General features: G+C 46.0%; 1 protein-coding gene across 8 annotated transcripts in view; it reads left to right on the top strand.

Annotated features, from left to right (window-relative positions):
* The window catches only part of UBR4 (ubiquitin protein ligase E3 component n-recognin 4), a 137,575-nt gene that overhangs the window by 101,766 nt on the left and 11,787 nt on the right, over positions 1 to 24,022 (top strand). For all 8 annotated transcript variants that reach the window (XM_032300616.1, XM_032300610.1, XM_032300613.1 and 5 more), the window contains 20 exons: positions 2,723 to 2,852; positions 2,962 to 3,119; positions 3,826 to 3,935; positions 4,439 to 4,580; positions 4,955 to 5,036; positions 5,369 to 5,542; positions 7,680 to 7,801; positions 8,640 to 8,837; positions 9,538 to 9,618; positions 11,925 to 12,012; positions 12,526 to 12,653; positions 13,925 to 14,032; positions 14,584 to 14,703; positions 15,457 to 15,647; positions 16,101 to 16,274; positions 16,670 to 16,769; positions 20,521 to 20,739; positions 21,526 to 21,639; positions 22,628 to 22,770; positions 23,177 to 23,302. In XM_032300616.1, coding sequence (XP_032156507.1) covers positions 2,723 to 2,852; positions 2,962 to 3,119; positions 3,826 to 3,935; positions 4,439 to 4,580; positions 4,955 to 5,036; positions 5,369 to 5,542; positions 7,680 to 7,801; positions 8,640 to 8,837; positions 9,538 to 9,618; positions 11,925 to 12,012; positions 12,526 to 12,653; positions 13,925 to 14,032; positions 14,584 to 14,703; positions 15,457 to 15,647; positions 16,101 to 16,274; positions 16,670 to 16,769; positions 20,521 to 20,739; positions 21,526 to 21,639; positions 22,628 to 22,770; positions 23,177 to 23,302 — 2,708 coding nt within the window. The remainder of the gene's footprint in view (positions 1 to 2,722; positions 2,853 to 2,961; positions 3,120 to 3,825; positions 3,936 to 4,438; positions 4,581 to 4,954; positions 5,037 to 5,368; positions 5,543 to 7,679; positions 7,802 to 8,639; positions 8,838 to 9,537; positions 9,619 to 11,924; positions 12,013 to 12,525; positions 12,654 to 13,924; positions 14,033 to 14,583; positions 14,704 to 15,456; positions 15,648 to 16,100; positions 16,275 to 16,669; positions 16,770 to 20,520; positions 20,740 to 21,525; positions 21,640 to 22,627; positions 22,771 to 23,176; positions 23,303 to 24,022) is intronic.

Below are 24,022 nucleotides of genomic sequence, written 5' to 3'. Positions count from 1 at the left end.
TCCTTCAAGAGTCAGTTCTCTACTAGACTAGCTGTAAGCTCCTTGAATCCAGGGACTGGACCATCGTATTTTTTATGTCTAGTATATAGGATGGCATAGCACCTATAATAGCTGCTTAGAAAATTATTGTTAAGTGAATAAAGGAAACCAAGTTTCTATCCTAAAATAACTAGCTGAGCACAGATTGACTTGCTTGTATCAGCTTTTGAATGACAGGCCACAGTCCTTTCTTTGGGTCATGCCTAAGGCTCTGCTACCAACTTGCCCTGGATTGGGCCTTGGGTCATTCTGATTCCTGCTGTTTCTGATGGGCCATCCCTTAAGGGGAACCAAGTTTCTATCCTAAAATAATTGTAGCTGAGCTACAGATTGTCTTGCTTGTATCAGCTTTTGAATTGACAGGCCATAATTCTTTTTTTGGGCCATGCCTAAGGCTCTGCCACCAACTTGCCCTGACTTGGGCCTTGGGTCATTCTGATTCCTGCTCTGTCTGGTGGGCCATCCCTTATGAGGAGCAGAGTCCTAATGGCAGGAAGATTGCTTTCTAAGTGCTAAGCACTAGGGTTATGATCAGGGGAAGCTGGATGTTGAAGCCGCCTTCAGAAAAGGCAGCACTGGGCACTCTGATTCCTTCCCTTTGATGGAGGAATTATTTCCCCCCAGATTCCCAGCAAATCAGATCAACCCTTGGTTGAGAACAGGACACCCGTTCCCACATGACCATCATTTTTTTCCACAGTGTGAGGCAAAGGGAGATTTTTCACGGAATTACTTGCCCTGTAAGGACTGGGGCCTGGTGTTAACGTTCACATTTTTCTCTGGTGTAACTTAGCAAGAGCAGCAGTTCTTAAAATCTGGCTCACGGACCCTGGGGTACTCTCAAGACATTCAGAGATCTGTGAGGACAAAGTTAATTTCATAATTGTCCTAAGACACTGTTTGCCTCTGTCATTCTTGTGATGTTTGTGCTGATGGTACAAAACCTTTGCTACTGGGGAAGACGGCCGGTGCCTTAGGTGGACAAGGCAGTGGCCCCGTGCAGCTCTTCACTGCCGCCTGGTTTCATCAAGAATATCCTTGATGAAGCAGTACAAATTAATTTCATTAAATCTCCACTCTTGGGTATGAATCTGTTTAATGCTCAGTGTGACAAAACGAGCACACCAAAAGTGCCTCTGCTGTACCCCAAGTACAGCCATTGTGCCGAGGAAAGGTACTTGTGTGAGATGCCATATGAACCAGCTGCCTTTCCATGGGTCTCTCAAGCTTTAAGCTTGTGCTTGAAAAAATGGCTGATGGGCAAATTATGGTTTGTATTAGGCTTGTATTTGGCAGATACTTTCCTCAAAATGAGTGAAGTGAGCTTTAAGAAGAACTGACATGACCGTGTAAACTAGTGTTTTCTAACGACCAATGCATGTTGTATCCTGCTGGGTAAAAAATGAAGGTTAGCGTAATGAACTATGAAAAGTTTATTGATGTGATTTCAGAGTCCATAGTACAGCTAATCTTTCAGACCCTATAATTTGTTGAATTTTGGTATAGTCTCAAAAAAATCCATAATTCATTGAAAAAGTTATTAAAATATTCTTTCCTTTTCCAACCAACTGCAAATCTGTATGAGGCCCAGTGTTTTTCATATACTTCAGCCAAAACCACGTAACATGGCACTTTGACCACAGAAGCAGATACGAGAATCCAGATGTCTTATAAGGCAGTCATTAAACAACTATCAAAAATATAAAACAGTGCCACATCTTTCTGTAGGTTATTTTTGTTTTGGAAAATATAAAATTTAGGTTGACAAATAATAGATTTACTCTCCTTTTTAAGTGAATTAACAAATATCTTAAGAATTTCTCAGTTTTTTTAATTTATTTGGGTTTTTTTTTTTTTTTTTTTTTGAGACAGGGTCCCACTCTGTCACCTAACCTGGAGTGCAGTGGCAAGATCTCCACTCACTGCAAACTCTGCCTCCTGGGTGCAAGCAATCCTCCTGTCTCAGCCCCCTGAGTAGCTGGGATTACAGGCCTATGCTACCATGCCCAGCAATTTTTTTGGTGTTTTTTATTGAGACAGGGTTTCACCATATTAGCCAGGCTGGTCTCGAACTCCTGGCCTAAAGCATCATCTGCTTGCCTTGGGCTCCCAAAGTGCTGGGATTATAGGCGTGAGTCACCATGCCCAGCCAGTTTTAATTTTTAACATGAGAAATATCAATAGATACAACCATGTAAAGCAAAGCTCTCTGGACTCCTTAATAATTTTCAGAGTATAACAGGGTTCTGAGGCCAAACAGCTTGAGATATGCTGGCCTGGAGAGCTGTCCGTGGCTCTCTGTCAGCACGCTGCTTCTGGTTAGTGACAGTTTGCATTCTGGAGGCTGCTTGTGACCTGTGGAAGATTTATACTTGGGAAACTGCAAATCAGCCGTGGGGTAGGAATTAGTGTACGTGCTATAGGATTGTCTGCAGGAAACCAGCCACAGCTTCTGCTGCACAATAAAAATCAGTGACCTTAAGCTCAGTGTGGAGATGCTGCTGCTAAATGGGATCAAAATGGTTTAACAGGAGCACATTTGGGCATAAAAAAAACACACGTTGATCCTCCTGATCATCTTGGCTTTGCACGTCACCCCCTAGGGCACCAGTGCCATGCTTTTGGGGCTGTGTCTCAGGTGTGCTCTTGAGCGCCCTCACCTTGCCCCGCTTGTCTCCTCCAGGATGTCCCTGTCGAGGCCCTCACCACGGTGAAACCATACTGCAATGAGATCCATGCCCAGGCTCAACTGTGGCTCAAGAGAGACCCCAAGGCATCTTATGATGCCTGGAAGAAGTGTCTTCCTATCAGAGGTATACCTATCTGTCTTTTCCAGATGCTGGGAACTCCTGCCTGTGCTCTGACAGCCCTGCCTTCTGTCACTCTTTCACTTACCTACCCCTTTAACCCTTGGCCCTGCAGGGATGGATGGCAATGGGAAAGCCCCCAGCAAATCAGAGCTCCGCCATCTCTATTTGACTGAGAAGTATGTGTGGAGGTGGAAACAGTTCCTGAGTCGTCGGGGGAAGAGGACCTCCCCCTTGGATCTCAAACTGGGACATAACAACTGGCTGCGCCAAGTGAGTGGCCATTTTCTGGACTTTTCACCCCCTGACTCTGACCCCAGACTCTGAGCAATGTGTTTCTGGCCCTCATCATGTGTTTGTGCTGCTGTCTCTTCTTTCTCTTGGCTGTTCTTGCTTCCTTTCAAATAGGAAGTGGGTACAGGTTCTTGGTTGCAGCTGCTGGGCTAGCCTGGTGGACAGGCCAAAACAGAACTACTTCTGCTTATCTCAACAAGCTCCTTATGCTTTCTGCTTTCCTCCCTGACCATTGTCCCTTTTCTCTTTCCACTTTTTTGTATCTTCCGCTGTCCTTCCTCTCCCTCTTCTTCCTAGCTAAAGTAATTCTATGTTAGGTAATCCATTTATCCATTCATATATAAAATAAGAAATACTTGGTTTACATTAAATGTAAGTGTCCTCAAAAAGAATTATCAGCATCTTTGCTAAGGAAGATCCCTTTTTCCTACTTCGCTTATTGTAGGTATGTTCTTCACATCTCCTGATGGAGAAGTCTCCAGGAAGAAGCAGGGCTCTTTCATAGCCCCTTTCCCCATCTACAGCAGTCAAGTCTTGTGTTAGCTGGGGATTTTTACCTCTAACATTTTCCTAGAGAGGTACCAGAAGACCTCTCTTAGATGGGTGGCAGTTGACTGCCCTGCTGGGGCCTGGTGGGGCAGGGCATCATCTGAGCCTCTGGCCCCTTCTCTCCCTCGTCTTGCAGGTACTTTTCACTCCAGCAACGCAGGCTGCACGCCAGGCAGCCTGTACCATTGTGGAAGCTCTAGCCACCATTCCCAGCCGCAAGCAGCAGGTCCTGGATCTGCTTACCAGGTACCATTTGGGAGTGGGCTTGGGGGCGTGGTTAGACTTCCTCTAGAGCCTTTTCATCTTCCCCGGGGAAATCCATGGATCAGGGTAATGAAAGGCACACCTTCATTCCCTGTAGAAGACCCCAGAAACAACAAAGTGTTAAATAGCTGAATTTTAGTGGTAGTGGTGGTGGTGGTGGTGGTGGTGGTGTGGGTGTTAGCAGCAACAGCTAATATTTATTGAGATTGAGTGCTTAAATGCTTGGCATGCATTATCTTGTTTAATTCTCTCATAGCAATCAGTGCCAAAATGTGAATGCTTAGATTCTGTGGCATTCATGCCTAGGTGTGGGAAATTCCCACGTGGGAATTGGAGCTTTCTGGGATGTTCTTCATCCACCTTCTAGGAAGCAGGAGAGACAGACAGCAGAAGATAGGAAAGATTGGGAGGAGAAAGGGGATCCTCAGAGCCATTCAAAGTGTTAGAGTTCTTGATTAGTAGTGCCCTGTCCCTCTTGGTGGCAGTTACCTGGACGAGCTGAGCATAGCTGGGGAGTGTGCGGCCGAGTACCTGGCTCTCTACCAGAAGCTCATCACTTCCGCACACTGGAAAGTCTACTTGGCAGCTCGGGGAGTCCTACCCTATGTGGGCAACCTCATCACTAAGGTATCCTACCCTATTGCCCAGGAGAGCCCCTTCCCTAATCCTCCTTTCATTGCACTTTGATGTAAACTTTACCATGCTGTTTTGTTTGTTTTTGCTGAGAAGAAATACTTGTTGAAGGTATTTGGAAATATTTTTGTGACTTTATTATATTTATCATATGGCTATATCAGTCTCTTGGGGGGCATTTCGACTGTTCTCAGTTTTTAAGCAATCCTTCACCAGCACTGGAACTGTTGTTGACCTCCTGGAAAGGAGTTGTGCAAGGGCTTGAGGAAGAAGGTGTGACTACTGAGTGGTTGGTGCTGCCAGCTCCTGGGATGGTGGTGGAGGTAACTGGTATCCTTGGCAGTGACTGCACTTGTCATCCTGTTTAGGAAATAGCCCGTCTGCTGGCCCTGGAGGAGGCTACCCTGAGCACCGATCTGCAGCAGGGCTATGCCCTTAAAAGTCTCACAGGTAAAGAGAGCCACCTGGACCTTCTTCTAGGGCATCCTGAATCTGTTGTAGGGACAACCCTTTGTTCCTTGGGTGCTGAGGTTGACTCTCTCCCTCTCTCGTACCGACCTTAATGCAGATTTAAGCTCTGCATTTTTTTTCTGTATTGATATGTTTGTGATTTTGAGACTCTGTTTGCTATTGACTGCTTCTGCTCGTTGGACACCTGCTCTGTGCTGTGCACAAAAATAGATTTTCCCTGCTTTTTGAGCTACTCATTATCTTTTGAAGACATAGACCTTCCTTATATTCTCATCCAGCGCTCTCACAGCAACATTTTCCCATCTCCACAGGCCTTCTCTCCTCCTTTGTTGAGGTGGAATCCATCAAAAGACATTTTAAAAGTCGCTTGGTGGGTACTGTGCTGAATGGATACCTGTGCTTGCGAAAACTGGTGGTGCAGAGGACCAAGCTGATTGATGAGACACAGGACATGCTGCTGGAGATGCTGGAGGACATGACCACAGGTAGCACTGCCCAGTGGCCTGGAGCTTGAGGCACACTGTCCCTTCTGGGGCTGGCTAGGTGCATTTGACACATTTCCCTCAGTTCCACAGAGCCATAGGAGGTGGGCAAACATCTCCCTGCATTCAAAGAGAGACTCATTTCTTAACAAAGTGTTGGCTCTTGGAATTTTCAATACCAGAGCTGGGCCCAGTCACTTTGGACTTTTCATGTTGAGCTTATCGAGTGGTACAAGGTCAAAGGCTCTCTGATTGGTGTCTTTTATCAGCCTGGAAAATTCGCAGCCATTGTCTCTTTAATCCCCTCTGCTGTGTTCTCTTTCCTTTCCTTGTGAAACTCCATTTTCACTGTCATCCATGTCTCTCTATCTCTTTCATAGTATTTATCTCATTGTATATTTGTGCTGCATTTTTGACAATTTCTTCAATTCATTTTTTCTTCACTATGTATAAATGTTTAATCTACCCATTGAATTCTTGTAGTTCTAGGTTTTATGGTCTCTTTTTTAAGATTCACATTTCCCTCCCTTATATAATCTATAAGCATATTAAACATTTGTGTCTGATAATTCTAAAATTTGAGGTATTTATAGGCCTGATTCTGCAGTTTGTTATTTTGGCTCTTGCTCATGGTATCTTAAAGCCTTGTTGTACTGTGACCTCATATTTTTTAGCTTTATCTGTGGAAATTCTTTAGGACTGGACCAAAGGTGTGTTTCTCCAGAGAAGATAAATAACTGCTTCTGTGAGGCAGCTCAGGGCACTGCTGTCCCAGTTCTGAGCCTCAGGTTTTTCAGAACTCCTAGGTAGTGAGAGGTTTGAGCTGCAAACCCCTATGAGGAGACAGCTCATTATGAGTTTCAGAGGAGATTTTTTTCCCTGTTACTTGATGCTAAAGTTTAAGGAAAGACAATTTCCTCATTTACTTGATTGGGGGAAAGGTATAGTTGCACCCCCTTGGTGCAGAGATCTTTGGGGTACCAGTTTTGTGTTTGTGGGGCATGGGGTGGGGGATTCCTGCTAGACTCTTGGACTCAGTGGATTCGGGTCTTTATCCACCTCTCAAATCTGGTCAGGACATTAAAACCAAAGCTCAACGCAGAAACTGACTGGTGTTTTGCTTGTCTCTCTGGCTTCCCAATTTCTCTTAGTTTTTGACTTTTGGCCGTTCTGTGGTAGTGTGGCAGTTCAGTGATACATTTTTATTCAACACTTTAAATTGTTTTTTGGTGGTGGGGAGTGAGGAGCAGGTCAGGGAACCTTGTTTGCTTTATTGCCCGAAATGGAAGTCTTTCTGATGCCATTTTCATCATACCATTCTGACCTGGTTGGTGACTTTGTCAGGGCCGTTTACCCTTTTTTTTTTTGCTGCAGACCCACCCAGGAATGCGACAGTGTGACTTTGTTTTGTTTTGTTTTGTTTGAGACAAAGTCTAACTCTGTCATCCAGGCTGGAGTACCGTGGTACGATCTTGGCTCACTGTAACCTCTGCCTTCTGGACTCAAGCCATCCTCCCATCTCAGCCTCCCGAATAGCTGGGACTATAGGCGTGTGCCACCACGCCCAGCTAACTTTTGTGTTTTTTGTAGAGGTGGTGTTTCACCACATTCCTAGGCTGGTCTCAAACTTGTGTGCTCAAAGTGCTGAAATGGGACCTTTTTAAAGACCATATTTTCTCACCTTCACATTACTTTAAGCTGTCTTTTTTGCTTATAGAGGACATTCTGCCTAATCTTTTAGAATGAAGCTAAGAACTATAACTTCCATTTGATTTGACAGGAACACAGAATTATTTGACATTTTTTGAGTGCCTGTTTTGGTCAAGGAGATACTAGTTAAATAAGGCACAGCCCCTCTCCTTGAGGAGGGTATATCCTGAGAGAGAGCAAGACACGTACACAGCCAGTCATGATAGAGTGCATTGACTTGGATGTTACGGGTTTCAAACTGAATGTGGTCTGAGGATAAAATCAATCAGCATAATATTTCCAATTTGAACTACTGATGTTGCCATGTAGGGCGTTTAAAGACTTAACCAGGCAGAAATAATTTGTCAATGATGGTACTTCAACTAGAAGTCTCATTTCAGTTTGCATGGGTGAGGCTCCTTCCTAACTTGGCCGCTTTGATTTCTGGCAGGTACAGAATCAGAAACCAAGGCCTTCATGGCTGTGTGCATTGAGACAGCCAAGCGCTACAACCTGGATGACTACCGGACCCCGGTGTTCATCTTTGAGAGGCTCTGCAGCATCATTTATCCTGTAAGCAGTGCGGTGTTTCCCATGGCTCTCGTGTGTCAGCACGGGCCTCTTGGCCATGAAACCTCTTGGTGATTCATTCAAGTTATGGTGCATTATACCACTTAGCAGTTAAAGAAGATCCACCCCATAAAAGAGAAGCAACCTCATAATTTTTCTCTTGCTCACAATGGGACATTTAATGGCCTTCCTTGGTCTTAGTTTTCTGGATTCAAGTAAAGAATCATGTTTTTTTTAAAAACTAGGTTTAATCTCCATTACCAAAATCCCATTGCATTATCAATCCAGCATGCTGTGGAGAGGCAGCATTGAGCTACAATATAAAGTTATTTTCATTCTCTTCCTTCTTTTTCTGCCCTGTATTTTGTGCACACATGCAGCATGTGTTTTGCTTCCTGGACTGAGCTGTGTAGAAGCACAGTATGATCCAGAGCACCCTTCCTGCTGTTGAGGGAGGATGAACACTAGTATCGTCAGCTAGCAATGAGAACTCATTGTGGGTGTGCCTGAGTGTCATGTCCCGTAGAGAAGCCCTTTCCTTGACTTCAGGGTCATCAGTGACAAAGTCCTCTGGCCCCAAATTGGTTAGCATCAAATGAGACCTGCGGGAGGAGGAAGGAAGGTCCCTTCTTGCACCCCTTCCCCCATTTCATTAACACATCTCTCATGTGTCACTCCTTGTCTGCTTGTTTTGTTGGGCTTTGTCTCCTAATCTGCCCTGGGGGTTCAGCAGAGATGCAGTCTTTTTACGTGTTTGGGGGACTTGCTGAGTGTGGTGTGTTTTCCTCGAGTGTCCCGCCTCTGCCATCCCTTCTGATATACACTTCCCTTTGTCCTCCAGGAGGAGAATGAAGTCACTGAGTTCTTTGTGACCCTGGAGAAGGATCCCCAACAAGAAGACTTCTTACAGGGCAGGATGCCTGGGAACCCGTATAGCAGCAATGAGCCAGGCATCGGGCCACTGATGAGGGATATAAAGAACAAGATTTGCCAGGACTGTGATTTGGTGGCCCTCCTGGAAGATGACAGTGGCATGGAGGTAATGAGCATAGGACAGCGGTGCCCACGTTTAAGAGCAGGGGCTGGGACCAAATCCAGGTGCTTCCTCCTAGTAGCTGATTAACCTGGGGCAGGTGGCCTTGAGTTTATTGCTCTATAAATTGGGTTTAATGATTTGCACCTTTCTACCTCACCTAGTGCTAAGATTAATAACCTGTAAAGGGCTCTGCCCAGGGCCTGGCAGGAAATAAGCATATTGTTGTTGGCTGTTGGTTGTAGTAGTGGTAGGTGTTTATTATTGCTGCATCTGGCAGAGACTTCTCGGTGAGTCTGAGTTACCTGAGCCCCCTAAATATTGGTATTTTACCCCTTGCGTAGGTGTATGGCCCTGCATCAGTTACCTTCTGGGCAGATCCAGAAGGGTCTGGCATTTTTACACAGTGAAAAGCCTTTTCTGGTTCTGAGCCTGTGGGATAAGGTCCCCAGCGGTGTGTCTAAGCTGCAGCCCATGTGTGGGTTAGGGATGCTTGCAGCCCCTGAAATTGTGCACAAAATTCTGTGTGTTTTGCACACATGTGCTTTTTTTTTTTTTTTTTTTTTTTTTTAGTGGGAAAGTTGATAGGTCCATGACATATAAAAATGATGAATTATGAACCATTGCCATAAGGTGCCCTTTGCTCTTGGATTTTACTTGCCTTACAATTATTTAGAATAACAGCTTCACCTCCTTTTCTGTTCAGCTTCTAGTGAACAATAAAATCATTAGTTTGGACCTTCCTGTGGCTGAAGTTTACAAAAAAGTTTGGTGTACCACGAATGAGGTATGTGCCTGCTTTTTTGCTTGGAGGTGTGGTTTCCCTTTTCTGATTTGTGCTATGCAGACTTGTACCAGCGGGAGCCATTGTTCATCATCACTTACCCTGCTTGTAGCAGCGCTCTTAGGCTTTACTTTCCCTATTTGGGGTTGTGTGAAGAAAACCAATCATCCTGTTTTCCTTTGGAGGCATCTGACTAATGAAGGTTGAAGAGCCTCAGGAAAGCAAAAGCATTTTGCTGGGCTGTGCAAGTTGTCAAACCCCAAGGACTGGAAGCCAGGGAGTGTCAAAGGAAGCTCTGTGTTGGGAATGCTTGCTGTTTTGTTCCCTTCAATATGGACACCTCTCAGCTGAGATTAGCCTGCTCACTTAATAGAACATTTTCCCAGTAGCTGTGTCAAGGAGCATCATTGCTGTTTTACAAGTTGGGGAATTGAGGCTCAAACAGGCAGTTGTTCTTGAGGAGGGGAAAAGGGAAATGAAGGAAGTCCAGCGCTCTGTACCTTTTGACCATCACGAGTGATACTATTTGTCCACTTGTGAAAGTATCAGATGGTCCCCTTCACCTTTCCCTCCTTTCTTAGTCTCTCTCTGTTCCTTCCTTCCCTCTCTTCCTGTTTCTTTTTCTTCCCCTTCATTTCTCTCTCCTCAGGGCATTTCTTCCCTTCTCTTGTTTCTATTGGGAGGAGAGGTCTTTAGTACATGTATCAGATAAGTAACTTAATTACAGCAAACTAGTAGCAGGGACGCACAGCAAACTTCTATACTTGGTCCCAAACACTTCTGTAGAGTTTGAGAAACTAAATTGGCAGTATACTGTTTGTACATTTTGGCCTTTAATTTTTTATATATTTCCGCCTCTCTCCTTTCTTTTCTCCCACTGGGCTGGGAATCCTGGTCACTGTTTACTGTTGGTCTGCTGCCAGCTGGGTCGATGTTGCACTGTTGGCCGAGGGACTGGCAGAGAACTGTCCCAGTCAATACATCTTGTCACAGAGATTTCAGCATCGAAACAGAATGATACTGATTTAATCCCTGATGCACATAAAAAATTAAGACCAAGCTTCTCTGGGCACTCTTGTAAATGGCGGTAGTGAACCCAAAGAATGCACAAGGGTATCTATCTCCCTTGAATGGTGAAGCAAGATAGACATTGGGAATCATTTGCCCCTCACATTGATGTGCTTAATCTAGTTAGAAGGTTTTCTGGCAAAGTCCAGAGTTTATGTTAGTATTTGTTCTGGGACTTCAGCTTCCTTCTCTACTTTGCCCTCCATTTCCCTAATAAGCAACCTACCTTTTTAGCTGCTGACTAGAACCTGCTCTGTGTTCAGTGTCTGTGGTGGTTCTCTCTCTGGGGAATCCTCACTGGGCTTCCGTAGCCGGAAACACTTCTACAACTGGCCTTTCTGGAGGGTTGTCTTCCTCCAGGGTTTCCTGTTCTGCAGCTAAGCCTATACTTGGAGGCAGGCTGTTTGTACATTTTGGCCTTTAATTTTTTACATATTTAGTGTGCTACCAAATCCCCCACTGGATTTCATTGAGGGTTACTTTGAGCTCCAGTTTCTAATCTGCAAAATGAGAATAATAATATTATATGCACTCAGTGCCAGACATATAGTGAACTTTTCTGATCCTTCAATTTAGTGAAGTTGCTGTAATTTCATCATTTAAAAAAGCCTTGATTCTTATTCCAGTCAGATTATGGGTTTAGCTTAGAGAATTGTGGATGAACCCCCTCCTTGTGTAGTTATATAAAGACATCCGAATCTCTATAGGCAAAGATTGATCTACTCTCTTTTCCTGTATTCCCGAGACTTGAGTCAAAGCTCTTTGATTTAAATGGCCTTGCTTGTCCTGGGTAGTAGTTCCTATTGATGGGAGAGAGTTTCTACTCCTGAGGAAGGTCCAGGCTTGGAATTAGACCTCCGCTTATAGCTTGGCAACCTTGAACAAGCTGTGTAACCTTGTGTAAAAGGATCATCTACAGTACTTAATTAGCATAGGACCTGGCACAGAGTAAAACATTCAATAAATATTAAGTAACTACATGTGTTGTAATGAAATTGAAGGAGATAGTGTCTTTAAAATGTTTCATACCATGTCTAGCTTATAGTAGACACTAAATAAAACTAATATTCTTTCCCCTAAGTGAATTGCTATACAGTTGGATTCTAGATATTGTGGATGAGACCTTGTAGAAAAATAGAGGCTCTCCACATTGCTGTAGCTTTAAGCAAGACCAAGTATGGAGTTCTTTGCATTTGTGTGGGCTTGTTTTTAAATACCTTTCTCCAACTTTCTCTGCCCAGGGAGAGCCCATGAGGATTGTTTATCGTATGCGGGGGCTGCTGGGAGATGCCACAGAGGAGTTCATTGAGTCCCTGGACTCCACCACAGGTAGATCATAGACAATGCTGCACATTGGATTTGAGTTCGGGACTAAAGAGCGGCTCACATCCCAGGACATTGGGGTATACTCAGTAGGTTCTGTCTTGTACCTCTGCGTCGGAGTTGTGGGGAGATTGTTTCTTCAGTTGAGGAATAATAGAAATGTCTATGGTATGATGCAGATACCACTGAGGATTTAAAAAAAAAAAAACCACCAAACTTTTAGAGGAAAATGCAATTAACAATAAACTTGAATTCAGATTCATTTTTAACTTTCTCTTCCCCCCACCCCCTTGATGATATAAGTACTCATACTTTGACATTTGAGTAAGTAATTTTAATTGACTTGAAACTTAAAAAAAGCTTCTATTGAGGGTGGAATAGTTTCATATTCTCCATCATTGACCCTTTTTATTGGCTGTGTCTTTACTGGAGATGTGGAATAGGGCTGTCTTACTCTGGCCTAGCTTATTCCCATCTTCACCTTCCCCTCCATTTCTGCTGGCTTCCCTTCTCCCCTAGATGAAGAAGAAGATGAAGAAGAAGTGTACAAAATGGCTGGTGTGATGGCTCAGTGTGGGGGCCTGGAATGCATGCTTAACAGACTCGCCGGGATCCGAGATTTCAAGCAGGGACGCCACCTTCTAACGGTGAGTTAGGGGCAGCAAGGTATGGGGGCCAGCCTTTCTGCATTGGGAGAGACCCCTGTGAAAAGAAGCTATGGCCACTGTGTCATTTTACCCTAGAGGGCAGCATGGTGCTATGGAGCAGTACGAGTTGGCGAAGGCAGTTAGGAACCCTCTGCATTCTTGGGCACCCCTCTTCCTGACCTGCTGGCCCACTTCCCTTCTCCAGTACCTCCTTAGCTGGCAGTCAGGAGCCCTCTACATTCTCAGACACCCCTCTTCCCGTCCTGCTGGCCCACTTCCCTTCTCCAGTACCTCTTTAGTTATCTGTAGAGCCAGCATCTGACTGTCTTTACCCAAATAACTGTACTTGTTTTAACCATTATTATTATTGTTGTTTTTAAAATGGATTTTATAATGTAAATCATTTCTTGCATTGTTGGGTTTTGTTTGGGTATTTATCTAACTAATCTCCTTAGTAAGGATTAGAGCATTCCAGAGAGGCACCACAAATATTATACTATTATTTTCACTAGCCCCCACTCCCCCAGGGTTTATGAGAATATATATATATTTTTTATTATTATTACTATTATTATTGTGCCTTTTTTTTTTTTTTTTTTGAGATGTAGTTTTGATCTTGTCACCCAGGCTGGAGTGCAATGGCGCGATCTCGGCTCACCGCAACCTCTACCTCCTAGGTTCAAGCAATTCTCCTGCCTCAGCCTCCTGAGTAGCTGGGATTACAGCCATGCACCACCATGCTCGGCTGATTTTATATTTTTAGTAGAGATAGGGTTTCTCCATGTTGGTCAGGCTGGTCTTGAACTCCCAACCTCAGGTGATCCACCTGCCTTGGCCTCCCAGAGTGCTGGGATTACAGACGTGAGCCACTGTGCCTGGCCTGTGCCTTTGTTTTAAATGACCTATGTGGTTCTGAGCTCTCACAGGCCACAAGCTTTGGGATCATTCTATTTACTATTAGTTTAGCGTCTGAGTTAATGCTGGGATTTCTCTCAAGACAAGATCATCACCTCTTGCATTAGGCACTGGTGTCACTGCCATTGAGTTAGAGATGGTAGAGATATATCCAGCCTGTGGAACTACCAATTGTGAGAGCCCAGCTATCTTACCATGTCCCCTTAAGGGTCACTTCTCCATGCTGTCCTCTTCATTTCAAAGGAACCCCTGCTGATGGTATAGGACGGACTCTGCTTAGACATCCCTTTCCTACTGCTCCCCGCATTTTACACTCTCATGTGGTCTCATGGGTTTTGACTGGCTTTTCTTGTCAGGTGCTACTGAAATTGTTCAGTTACTGCGTGAAGGTGAAAGTCAACCGGCAGCAACTGGTCAAACTGGAAATGAACACCTTGAATGTCATGCTGGGGACTTTAAACTTGGTAAAGAGCATGGGCTGCAAATGATGAAGAGTAAGCCTTGGAAGTCTGGGTGCGGGGAAGACATTTCAGTTCTAGGCTTAGATGAAATGGACTCATGGCTTCTTCAAGCTCTTCATCTCTCTGGCTGACTGGTGTAGAGGCTTGGATCATTCAGCTGCCCTTCTCCTCTGGTTGCCCCTCACCCCCCACCCATCCCCATGCTGCTGCCATGGCACCCAAGAACTTCCTCATTCCTTTCCTGAGTTCAAATCAGAGATGAGAGGAAGGCAGTCCCTTAAACAGTCTAACTACACACCAATGGGAAAGAAGTCCCCATCTCCTTGAGGCAGCCAAGAAAGACATCTGGAACTTCATGTTTTCCCTGTCATCAAAAGCTCTCACACTTGTCTCCCTCTCAGAACATGCATATACACACACACATACATACACATAGTCATACACACACGGTCTCTGGGAAGTAAGGCCATGAGGGGATCCTTAAGAGCAAATGCTATCAGCGGTGAATGGCTGTGGTCTTGTTCTGAGAGTGACTGGGTCTCCTTCTCCTACAGGCGCTTGTAGCGGAACAAGAAAGCAAGGACAGTGGGGGCGCAGCTGTGGCTGAGCAGGTGCTTAGCATCATGGAGATCATTCTTGATGAGTCCAATGCTGAGCCTCTGAGTGAGGACAAGGTGAGTGGGGCCTGGCTCCCCCCATCTGCAGGCACTGAGAGCCTGCACGGTCCCATTGCCCACAACAGGCCTGTGTTTGGCTTAGCCCACCTGAGAATGACAGAGCCTCCTTAAGCATTGGAATGTCAAGACTCAACTAATGGTCACATAATTGTATTGAAACCTGAAATCTTTGGATTTGGAGCAAGCAAGATTGCTAAGGATAGTCTTTTACTCGAAAGCTGCTCATTAATGGAATCCTGGCATGTCCCACTTGATAGAAAGGGACTTTAGTCCAATCTTGTGTTTCATAGTTCAGAAATTGAATAGTGCACTTCATTTCCTGGACTTGGCATTTCCTCAACTGTGGTATATAATTGGTTACTGGTGGAAATCAGGCCTAGAACCCAGGTCTCCAACTCCCAGAATTTCTCTCCACCTATAATTTTCTCCATTCTTATTGGCACTAATGATTTGGCTAGAGCTATGACCAAATGAATGCACAGCAGCCTGCATTCTGTTACAGGAAAGGAAGATTGTATTGGTATATTTTGACCACCTGGGACTAGTAACAGAACTGTCACAGGAATTTAGAAACCACATTCTCAAGTGAAACGCATACTGTTTGTTATTCCCCAGGAAGTGCTGAAACACAGTTCTTCTAAGGCTACTCCTGATGACTCTGATAGAAATGGTGACCTTTGGGGCTCAGATGTGGCTGCAGCCACAGTCCTGGCGGCATTCATGGGACTCCCACCCTCTTTTCTGTTGCAGGGCAACCTCCTCCTGACAGGTGACAAGGATCAACTCGTGATGCTCTTGGACCAGATCAACAGCACCTTCGTCCGCTCCAACCCCAGCGTGCTCCAGGGCCTGCTTCGCATCATCCCGTACCTTTCCTTTGGAGAGGTGGAGAAAATGCAGATCTTGGTGGAGCGATTCAAACCATACTGCAACTTTGATAAGTATGTTATTTGGGTTTCATAAAGTGAAATGAGAGTCCCTACAAAAACCCTGAACTAGGCCTGTGAGATGAGGAAGAATCACCTGAATTTCTATTAGATTTTTGTGTCCTTGTTCTGGCTTTTAAGGAGTTCAGTCTAGTTGGGGAGTAAATAGTTACTGTATTGGAGTAGCAATTGGCTAGGCAGAGAAGGCAAAGTGGTTGGTGAGGTGGGAGGAATATGACGAGATGGAGTCACGTGTGCAGAAGTGTGAGTGCAAGAGAAAGCTGTGAGTGTGGGAGACATAGCAGGCAACAGAGAGAGTGGCAGGAGCCAGGGCAGAAGGGTCTTTGTGTCACATTAGGGAGTTTAGTCTTGATATTCTATAGGCTGTTGACAATTGTTAGCCAAGAGAGTGAATGATTGGGTTTTGCCCCACCTTTTGCACCCTCAGACTCTGCTCTTTCCTTCTAGGTATGATGAAGATCACAGTGGCGATGATAAAGTCTTCCTGGACTGCTTCTGTAAAATAGCTGCTGGCATCAAGAACAACAGCAATGGGCACCAGCTGAAGGATCTGATTCTCCAGAAGGGGATCACCCAGAATGCGCTTGACTACATGAAAAAGCACATCCCTAGCGCCAAGAAGTATGAAGCCCTCCCACAGAGGGGCTGCTTTGTCTCCCCTTTGCCCTTTCCTTTTCCTTCTCCATCAGCATCTTGGTGTAAAGCTTCACGCGTGTGCCTTGCCCTCCTTGGGGCCTCCCAACCCTTTCTGGAAACTGTGTGGGTGACCATCCAACCACTGCAGAGCCCTTTGGGACTTATGGGAAAAGGATGGCAACTTTTTGGTTTCTGCTTAGAATACTCACTTCTACCTGGCTTTTCAGCTGAGCTGGGTGGTTCTATGTGATTCTTCATGACACTTGGAGAGGGTCACATTTAAACAGGCACCGGGGCTTTAAACAAGCCAGAGTCAACAACTGGTTTCTAGGTAGCCTTTGCTTCCCTGGCCTGCCAATAAGCCATCATTTGCTTTGCAGCTTGGATGCCGACATCTGGAAAAAGTTTTTGTCTCGCCCAGCCTTGCCGTTTATCCTGAGGCTGCTTCGGGGCCTGGCCATCCAGCACCCTGCCACCCAGGTGGGTAGCCAGGATAAGTAGTGTGAGGGTGCAGGGGTACAAGTTTAACCGTGCTAGTTCACCCTGAGACATAACTTACCCTAATATATAAGACTCCTAGAGTGGAAGTGAGCCTCAGAGGTCATCGACTTTGTCTCTCTGTGTGCTGAGAGAAGTCAGTTGTATTTGTGATTCCCCCATTCAACTCATTCTTTAAGTGGGGCCTCATTGTCTCATGGGTCAGCTATGCAGCTGTTGAACTGTGAGGGTATGGCTGACCAGCGAGTAAAACACTTGGGTGTCAGGCCACAGTCATTGGGACACTTAGATTATCATCACCTCTGTTTTCTCTCTGCCTCAGGCAGCTGAACACTTTGTTCTTAGGGAGTCCCATCCATTCTACTCTGCAGCTCATTTCCGATTTCTCCCCATGGGACTGAGCGGTAACCCCTCACAGATCCAGTCCTATCTGGCCCTGGATAGATGGCCAGGGCTGGGTTTTTTTGTTTTTCTTTCTGATCGAAGTTTTAATTTGCAGATTGTTACAGATTCACATGCAGTTGTTAAATACAGAGAAATCGTATGGATCCTTTTCCCACTGTATCCCAGGGGTAACATCATGTGGAACCTGAGCACACACCACAACCAGAATATAGACATCAGTGCCGTCAGGATGCAGGCAGTTTGCTCTGCACAAGGGCCCTCTGGGCCTTTTCCAGCCACATCCACCTTCCCCTGCTCCCTTGCCACAGCCTCTGGCACCCACCAATCTGTTCTCCATTTCTGTAATTTTGTCATTTCAAGAATGTTGTATAAATGTAGTTGTACGGCATGTGACCTTTTGGGATTGTCTTTTTTCTTTTTCTCAGCATGATTTTCTGGAGTTTCATTCAGGTTCATTCACGCACTAAAGGATACCTGGATTGTTGCCAGTTTTGGCTGTTACTTATAAAGCTGCCATGAACACTCGTGTGCAGGTTTTTATGTGAATATAAGTTTTCATTTCTCTGGGATAAATGCCCGAGAGTGCAGTTGCTGGGTTGTGTAGTAGTTGCATATTTTGTTTATTAGAAGCTGCTAAACTGACCGATCCAGTTTCTCTGTGTCTTTGCCAGCATTTGGTGACTGTTCGTTTTTGCTGTTCTGGTAGATGTGCAGGGGTCCCTTGTCGTTTGTGTTTTCCTAGTGGTTCATGATGTTGAACTTCTTTTCATGTGCCTTGTGTATCTTCTTCAGTGAAATGTCTGTTTATGTCTTTTGCCCGCTTTCTAACTGGAGTGTTTGTTTTTTAATGTTGAGTTTTGAGCGTCCTCAGCATTGGGTTTTTTCTGTTTGTAGTGTTCTATCGAAAATAGTTCCACTGTCTCCTTTCGTAATCTGTTCTGATAACTCATTCCAAAAACTTGGCGACTCGAATGCAGTGAAGATTCTTTACTGTGTCTCACTGAAATCCCTTTTCTAAACTTTTATTCAAGTCAGTGGAGTCATAATTAGCATATATTTGTGGAGATTCTTTTTTCTACATAGGAATTTTCACATATGTTCTTTTCCCTATCCTTGTAACATCTCTATTTTGTGTATGATAAATCTAGGAACACAGTTGTGATATGGCCAAAGGGAACACCATGAGTTTGGAACTCAAAGTCAGCGGATTTCCAGGCTTTTTTTTTTTTTTTTTTTTGAGATGGAGTTTCACTCCTGTTGCCCAGGCTGGAGTGCAATGGCACAATCTTGGCTCACTGCAACCTCTGCCTCCCAATTCAAGCAGTTCTTCTGTCTCAGCCTCCAAAGTAGTTGGAACTACAGGTGCCTACCTGGCCATTTTTTTGTATTTTTAGTAGAAACATAATTTGATCATGTTGGCCAGGCTGGTCTCGAACCCCTGACCTCGGGTGATCCACCCGCCTTGGCTTCCCAAAGTGCTGGGATTACAGGCATGAGTCACCACTCCTGGCCTTCCAGGCTTATTCTTAGTTACCAAATTGAATTACTTTATTTAGAATAAGGCTTTATCTAGTTAGATAGTTGGCATTTACTCTGTGACCATTCATTTTTCTTTCAATGCATATTTATTGAGTACCTGTTGTATACCTGGTCCTGTGCAAGGTAAGGAGACAATCACTGTCTGTGCCTTTTGGGAGCTTACTGTCTGGTGGAAGATAGAGCTTTTGTTTATTACTAAACAGCGAGATAGATACAGTGTGGAAGGGCCTAAGGAAAGAGGAGGGCATGTTTAGTAGAGGGCACCTGCAAAGGCTTAGGGGCTAAAGAGAGCTTAAAGCCTTCCAAAAATTGAAAGCAGCTGCAGTGGGAGGTGAGACATGGCACGAGCTGCCGATGAAGACCCGAGCAGGGGCAAGGCATGTTCTTTCTCCCAGAAGGGGAGTGTGGGTTTTCTCCTGAGGGCAGTGCCCCAGCCGTTTCATAGAGAGTGAATTGAAGGGAGTTGAGGTTGGAGGTAGGAAGAACAGGCTTTTATTGCAATCAAGGTGAGAGAAATGATGGCCTGAACTAGTTCATGGAAACATTGAACAGAGATTGAGCTGGGAGGAAGAATAAATGGGATTTGGAGGAGCAAAGAAGCTGGATGAATCAAGAGCCCTGCTCAGTTGCTAGACTGGGTAATGAGGTGAATGGTGGCACCACTGAGACGGAGAAGATCGGAGGTTTGCGAGTAAGGTGGAGGAGAGTTCATTAGACTATGCTTATCAACATATGGTTTGTCCTATTAATTACTAAAATGTAAGTTAAATGAGGGCAGAGTCTTTGTTTCCCCAGCACTGAAATCACACATGTGCAAGGATGCACACACAGTAAACAGCCAGAATGTTGAGTTTGGGGTACCTGTGGAAAAGCTCAGTCAGAGTTAAAATATGGGCTCAGCATTTAGGAGCATGAGACATGAGAGAATATATAATTTTGCTGAGACACAGATTGGAAGCGGACTTGCTATGAGAACAGATTTATGAGCTACCGAGTGATGTGCTGGCTTTATTGTTTTCAGCTTGTCTCATATGTAATAATTGCTATCAAGTCACTTGTGACAGGGTGGTGAGGATTTCAGGGATGTGGTGATATTTCTCAGTGAGCTCACCTGGAGAGCTTTTTCCAGCTACACCTGCCTTTAGCCTTCTGATGTTCCCCACCCCTGTTGACCGTGCGGTGCCGTATGTAGTGACTGCCAGCTTTTTCAGGCACCGAGTTCTCTTGTTAATATCTTTTTTTGTTTTGTTTGTTTAAGTTTTTAATCTCCATACCTGCTTGTTGTCATTGTACCTCTAGTATCCCTAGGCTGAGAAAACCGTGCTCCTAGGTTTGGTGGACCTGGGGGCTCCCAGGTGGAGAACTTAGGGTAGGCCCTTATGAACGTCCAGTGCCTGCTCTGGCTGGTGAGTTCATCACTCAGGACTCATCAGGTGCTGAGGCTTCTCTTACCTGGATAAGTATCTTCTCCTGGCCCCTTTCCATGTCCCCTGTGATGGATGCTTTGCATGTTATCTAATTTCCGATCCTCACAGCAACCCTGGCATTATCCCCATTTTATAGATGGAAATACTGAGCTTAGAACGTAGCAACTGGTCAGAGGCAGTGGCAGAGTCAAACCCTCTTCCATCTGTCTTTGTCTCTCAAAGCGTAGAATCAAAGGACATCATTGCAGCTGAGCAGGTGACATGAAGTGATGCACACTGGTTGAGTTTCTAAACCTTTAAGCTTCCAGAAAGGTTTGTCTACATAATTGGAGTTATGTGTCTCTCTGGTCTCTTATTGGCAGGTTCTGATTGGAACCGACTCCATCCCAAACCTGCATAAGCTGGAGCAGGTGTCCAGTGATGAGGGCATTGGGACTCTGGCAGAGAACCTGCTGGAAGCCCTGCGGGAACACCCTGATGTAAACAAGAAGATTGACGCGGCCCGCAGGGAGACCCGGGCGGAGAAGAAGCGCATGGCCATGGCAATGAGGCAGAAGGCTCTGGGCACCCTGGGCATGACGGTAAAGCCACCTCCCCGAGTCCCCATGTTTCTGCCCACACTGTTGAGGAGGAGGTGGCCATGGAGAAGGAGAAGGCTGGATAGAGGAGGAGGAAGGAACTAGGCATGGTAGGCCCTCTCAGAGGTGGGACCACTATTGTTCAATCATACAGGTGCGACTCAGGGTAAGTGACTTACGAAGTTTACTTAAACAGTAAACCAGTGATCACAGCCATTGTTTATTGAGGACTTATTTAAGCCCTGAAGTAGTTCTAGGAGGTTGATAACGGTTATACCCATTTTCCAGGTGAAGTAACTGAAACTTAGAAGTGAAGTAAATAGGCCAAGGCATATAAGTAATAAGTGGTTGCCACAAAGAGCTCTGCTCTTTTAGCTGTCCCACCTTGGAGGAAGTACAGTCCTACAAGCTCCTCCAAACCACAGACTTGAGTGTCAGCAGTTTAAAAACTCACATGAGAACGGTGAATGAATCACAGTGCAACAGCCCTTGGAAGCTGAGACTTGACATTGCTGGCACAAAGAAAGGGGGCTTTTCTGATGGCAGGTTGCACCTTGCCAGGGCTCCAGGTGGATGATTTCCTTTGCTTCAGTGGTTCCTGTAGGAAGAGAGACTAGTAGAGGGGCCTGGGTCTTTATCCTCATTAGAAGCCAGCTAAAGGGCTTTCCTCTAATGCAGCTGTCCTTTTAGTGGAGGTAGGAGGTTAGCCCTGTTCCTGAGCATCTCCAGGCTAGGGTGGGAGAGGGTGTGTGGAAATCCCCCTGACATGCCACCGGGGTTCCCCTACAGACAAATGAAAAGGGCCAGGTCGTAACCAAGACGGCACTCCTGAAGCAGATGGAAGAGCTGATCGAGGAACCTGGCCTCACATGCTGCATCTGCAGGGAGGGATACAAGTTCCAGGTACAGCTGCTGGGCCTGCGGTCGGTCCTGAGGGCCCAGCCTGGCCCCTTGTTCTAGGTAGCATCCCCTTCCTCCAGGCCATTTTGTTGCTAGCGAGGCAGGTTCAAGGCTTGCATCTTAGGAGGTTGACAAAAGGACTAGCTGTCCGGTTTAAAGGCAGGATGGCAAACTCATCCGAACTTTAGACTTCATTATCCTTGTCATCGTCATGACAAATGCCACTCATCGGATTCTTCCTGTATGTGAGGCCTCATGCTCAGAGCTTTGTGTAAACTGGATAATTTTATTTAAACCTGTGAAAAGTCCCAACTTGTGGTTAAGCAAACAAAGGTCACATGGCAGAGCCAGAATTTCAGCTGAGGCTTCTCAGACTCCAGACCTGGGCTTTTGAAAACACACCATGCTGCTTCCATTGAGGGTAACTGGGGAGAAAATCGGAACTTTCTTGGCTCATCCAAACAAGATTCCACCTGAAAGGAGCAGAGCAGCCAGTGACCTGCTGGCTCCCCTGAAGGCTCCAAGGTGGCCTCTTCTCTCCAGTTTGAACTTACTGCTCAGAACTCAGGCTGTGCAAGGGCAGGTGCCTGGCCCACAGGCCTCATTCGTCCTGCATAAGACAGGCTCCTCAGAGCTGCCGGCACATTTTGAAAAGCAAGTGAATATCAAGGAGGTACTTCTGCATTTTCAGACAGACAAAGCACAGAGTAAAGGAAGATGGCCTGGGCTTGCTAACGGGTCTGACTCAGCATCTATACCATGTCCCCCTCTTCTGGTTACTCCCCTAATCCTCATTTCACTAGGGCTGCGCTAGCCAAGTGCTTCACCCACAGACTGATGGGCAGGCCTCATCTGCTCTTCTGAACTTCTCTAGTGAGAGCAGCCTGAATCCTAAGGCATTGCCCAAGAAGGGAGACAGTTCCCCTCTCTTCTGCTTCACCTGGACCTGACTTGGAGTTTCCCCTCCTCTCTCCTCATGCTGTCTTTGCAGCCCACGAAGGTCCTGGGCATTTATACCTTCACAAAGCGGGTAGCCTTGGAGGAGATGGAGAATAAGCCCCGGAAACAGCAGGGCTACAGCACCGTGTCCCACTTCAACATCGTGCACTACGACTGCCACCTGGCTGCCGTCAGGTAGGCCCTGGCTGTTGCAGGGTGGCTCCTTCAGTAGGCCTGCCTGTGGGCCTGGAGCAGGTGGGACTGCCAACCTCGTGGTTTTAAATCTGCTCCTTAGTCTCTGGGAGGCAGGGTGTTCTGCCTGACACCACATAGGTCCCCGAGCAGTTATTTGAGTGATAGGAAAATATACTTTGGCCTGGGTCCAAGGCTGGGGAGAGCAGCCTTGCTTGCCTGAGTTAGCAAGGCCAGCATGTACCACATCGAGGCTACAAATGGCGAATTCTCTTTGCCGGGTCAGGAGCTTAGGCTGACTGACTTCTTAGCATTGGCACGCCCCCACCCCCATCCCTGCCCCCGCCCAGGTGCCTGGTTGCCACCTTAATTCTAGCAGTTGCTTGTCCCTGCTCTCCTCCCCATCCAGGTTGGCTCGAGGCCGGGAAGAGTGGGAAAGTGCCGCCCTTCAGAATGCCAACACCAAGTGCAATGGGCTCCTTCCGGTCTGGGGGCCTCACGTCCCTGAATCAGCTTTTGCCACTTGCTTGGCGAGGTGAGTGTTGAGTATTTTCCATGGTGGGAAGGAGATTTGCAGGGGATGGGACAAGACCTGCTATCAGCCCAATCCCTTGGTGACATCATTTCCTGTTACATTCCTTGGGAGTCCATGTCTGTCTGCTCGCTGACTGGGAGCTGTCCAGAGCAGACAGAGTGGGGGATGGAAGCTTATTCAGGGGATGACCTGACATGGCCCACCACAGGGTGAGAGGAACCAGCACCCTCAGCTTCCAGGGCACCATGTGAAGTTTCTGGTTCTTCACTACTCCTTTGTTGATCTTATGATGTAAAATGTGGGACCCTGACTTGGTCCTTGAGGCCAGAATTTCTCAGAGTTCACTTCTGTAGTGGTGGCTCTGAGGTTTAAATAATGAAAGTGGCTTAGTGGCAGCAGGAATGGTGGGCTCCTTGGAAGGCCTCCCTGGTCCTTTAGGACCCAGATTAGAATAGCTTAAGCATCTGTGAGGTCCTCATGTCTTGCTGATGCCATGTGGAGTGGTTCCCCACCCCAAGTCCTGTTTTAAAGCTTGGGGATAAAAAGATGTCTGTCATAAAACAGGCAGCTGGCAGTGATAAAGGGCAGCATATTGAAATTCGTAGCATCTATTCTTTTTTTTTTGAGACAGAGTTTTGCTCTTGTCACCCAGGCTGGAGTGCAATGGCATGATCTCGGCTCACTGCAGCCTCCGCCTCCCAGGTTAAAGCGATTGTCCTG

The sequence above is a fragment of the Sapajus apella genome, unplaced genomic scaffold, assembly GCF_009761245.1.
Source record: "Sapajus apella isolate SASKATOON/1434 unplaced genomic scaffold, GSC_monkey_1.0 scaffold43, whole genome shotgun sequence".
In the NCBI taxonomy this organism is placed as follows: Eukaryota; Metazoa; Chordata; class Mammalia; order Primates; family Cebidae; genus Sapajus; species Sapajus apella.
The sequence above is the reverse complement of the archived record's forward strand: the minus strand, read 5'-3'. Positions and strand labels throughout refer to the sequence as shown.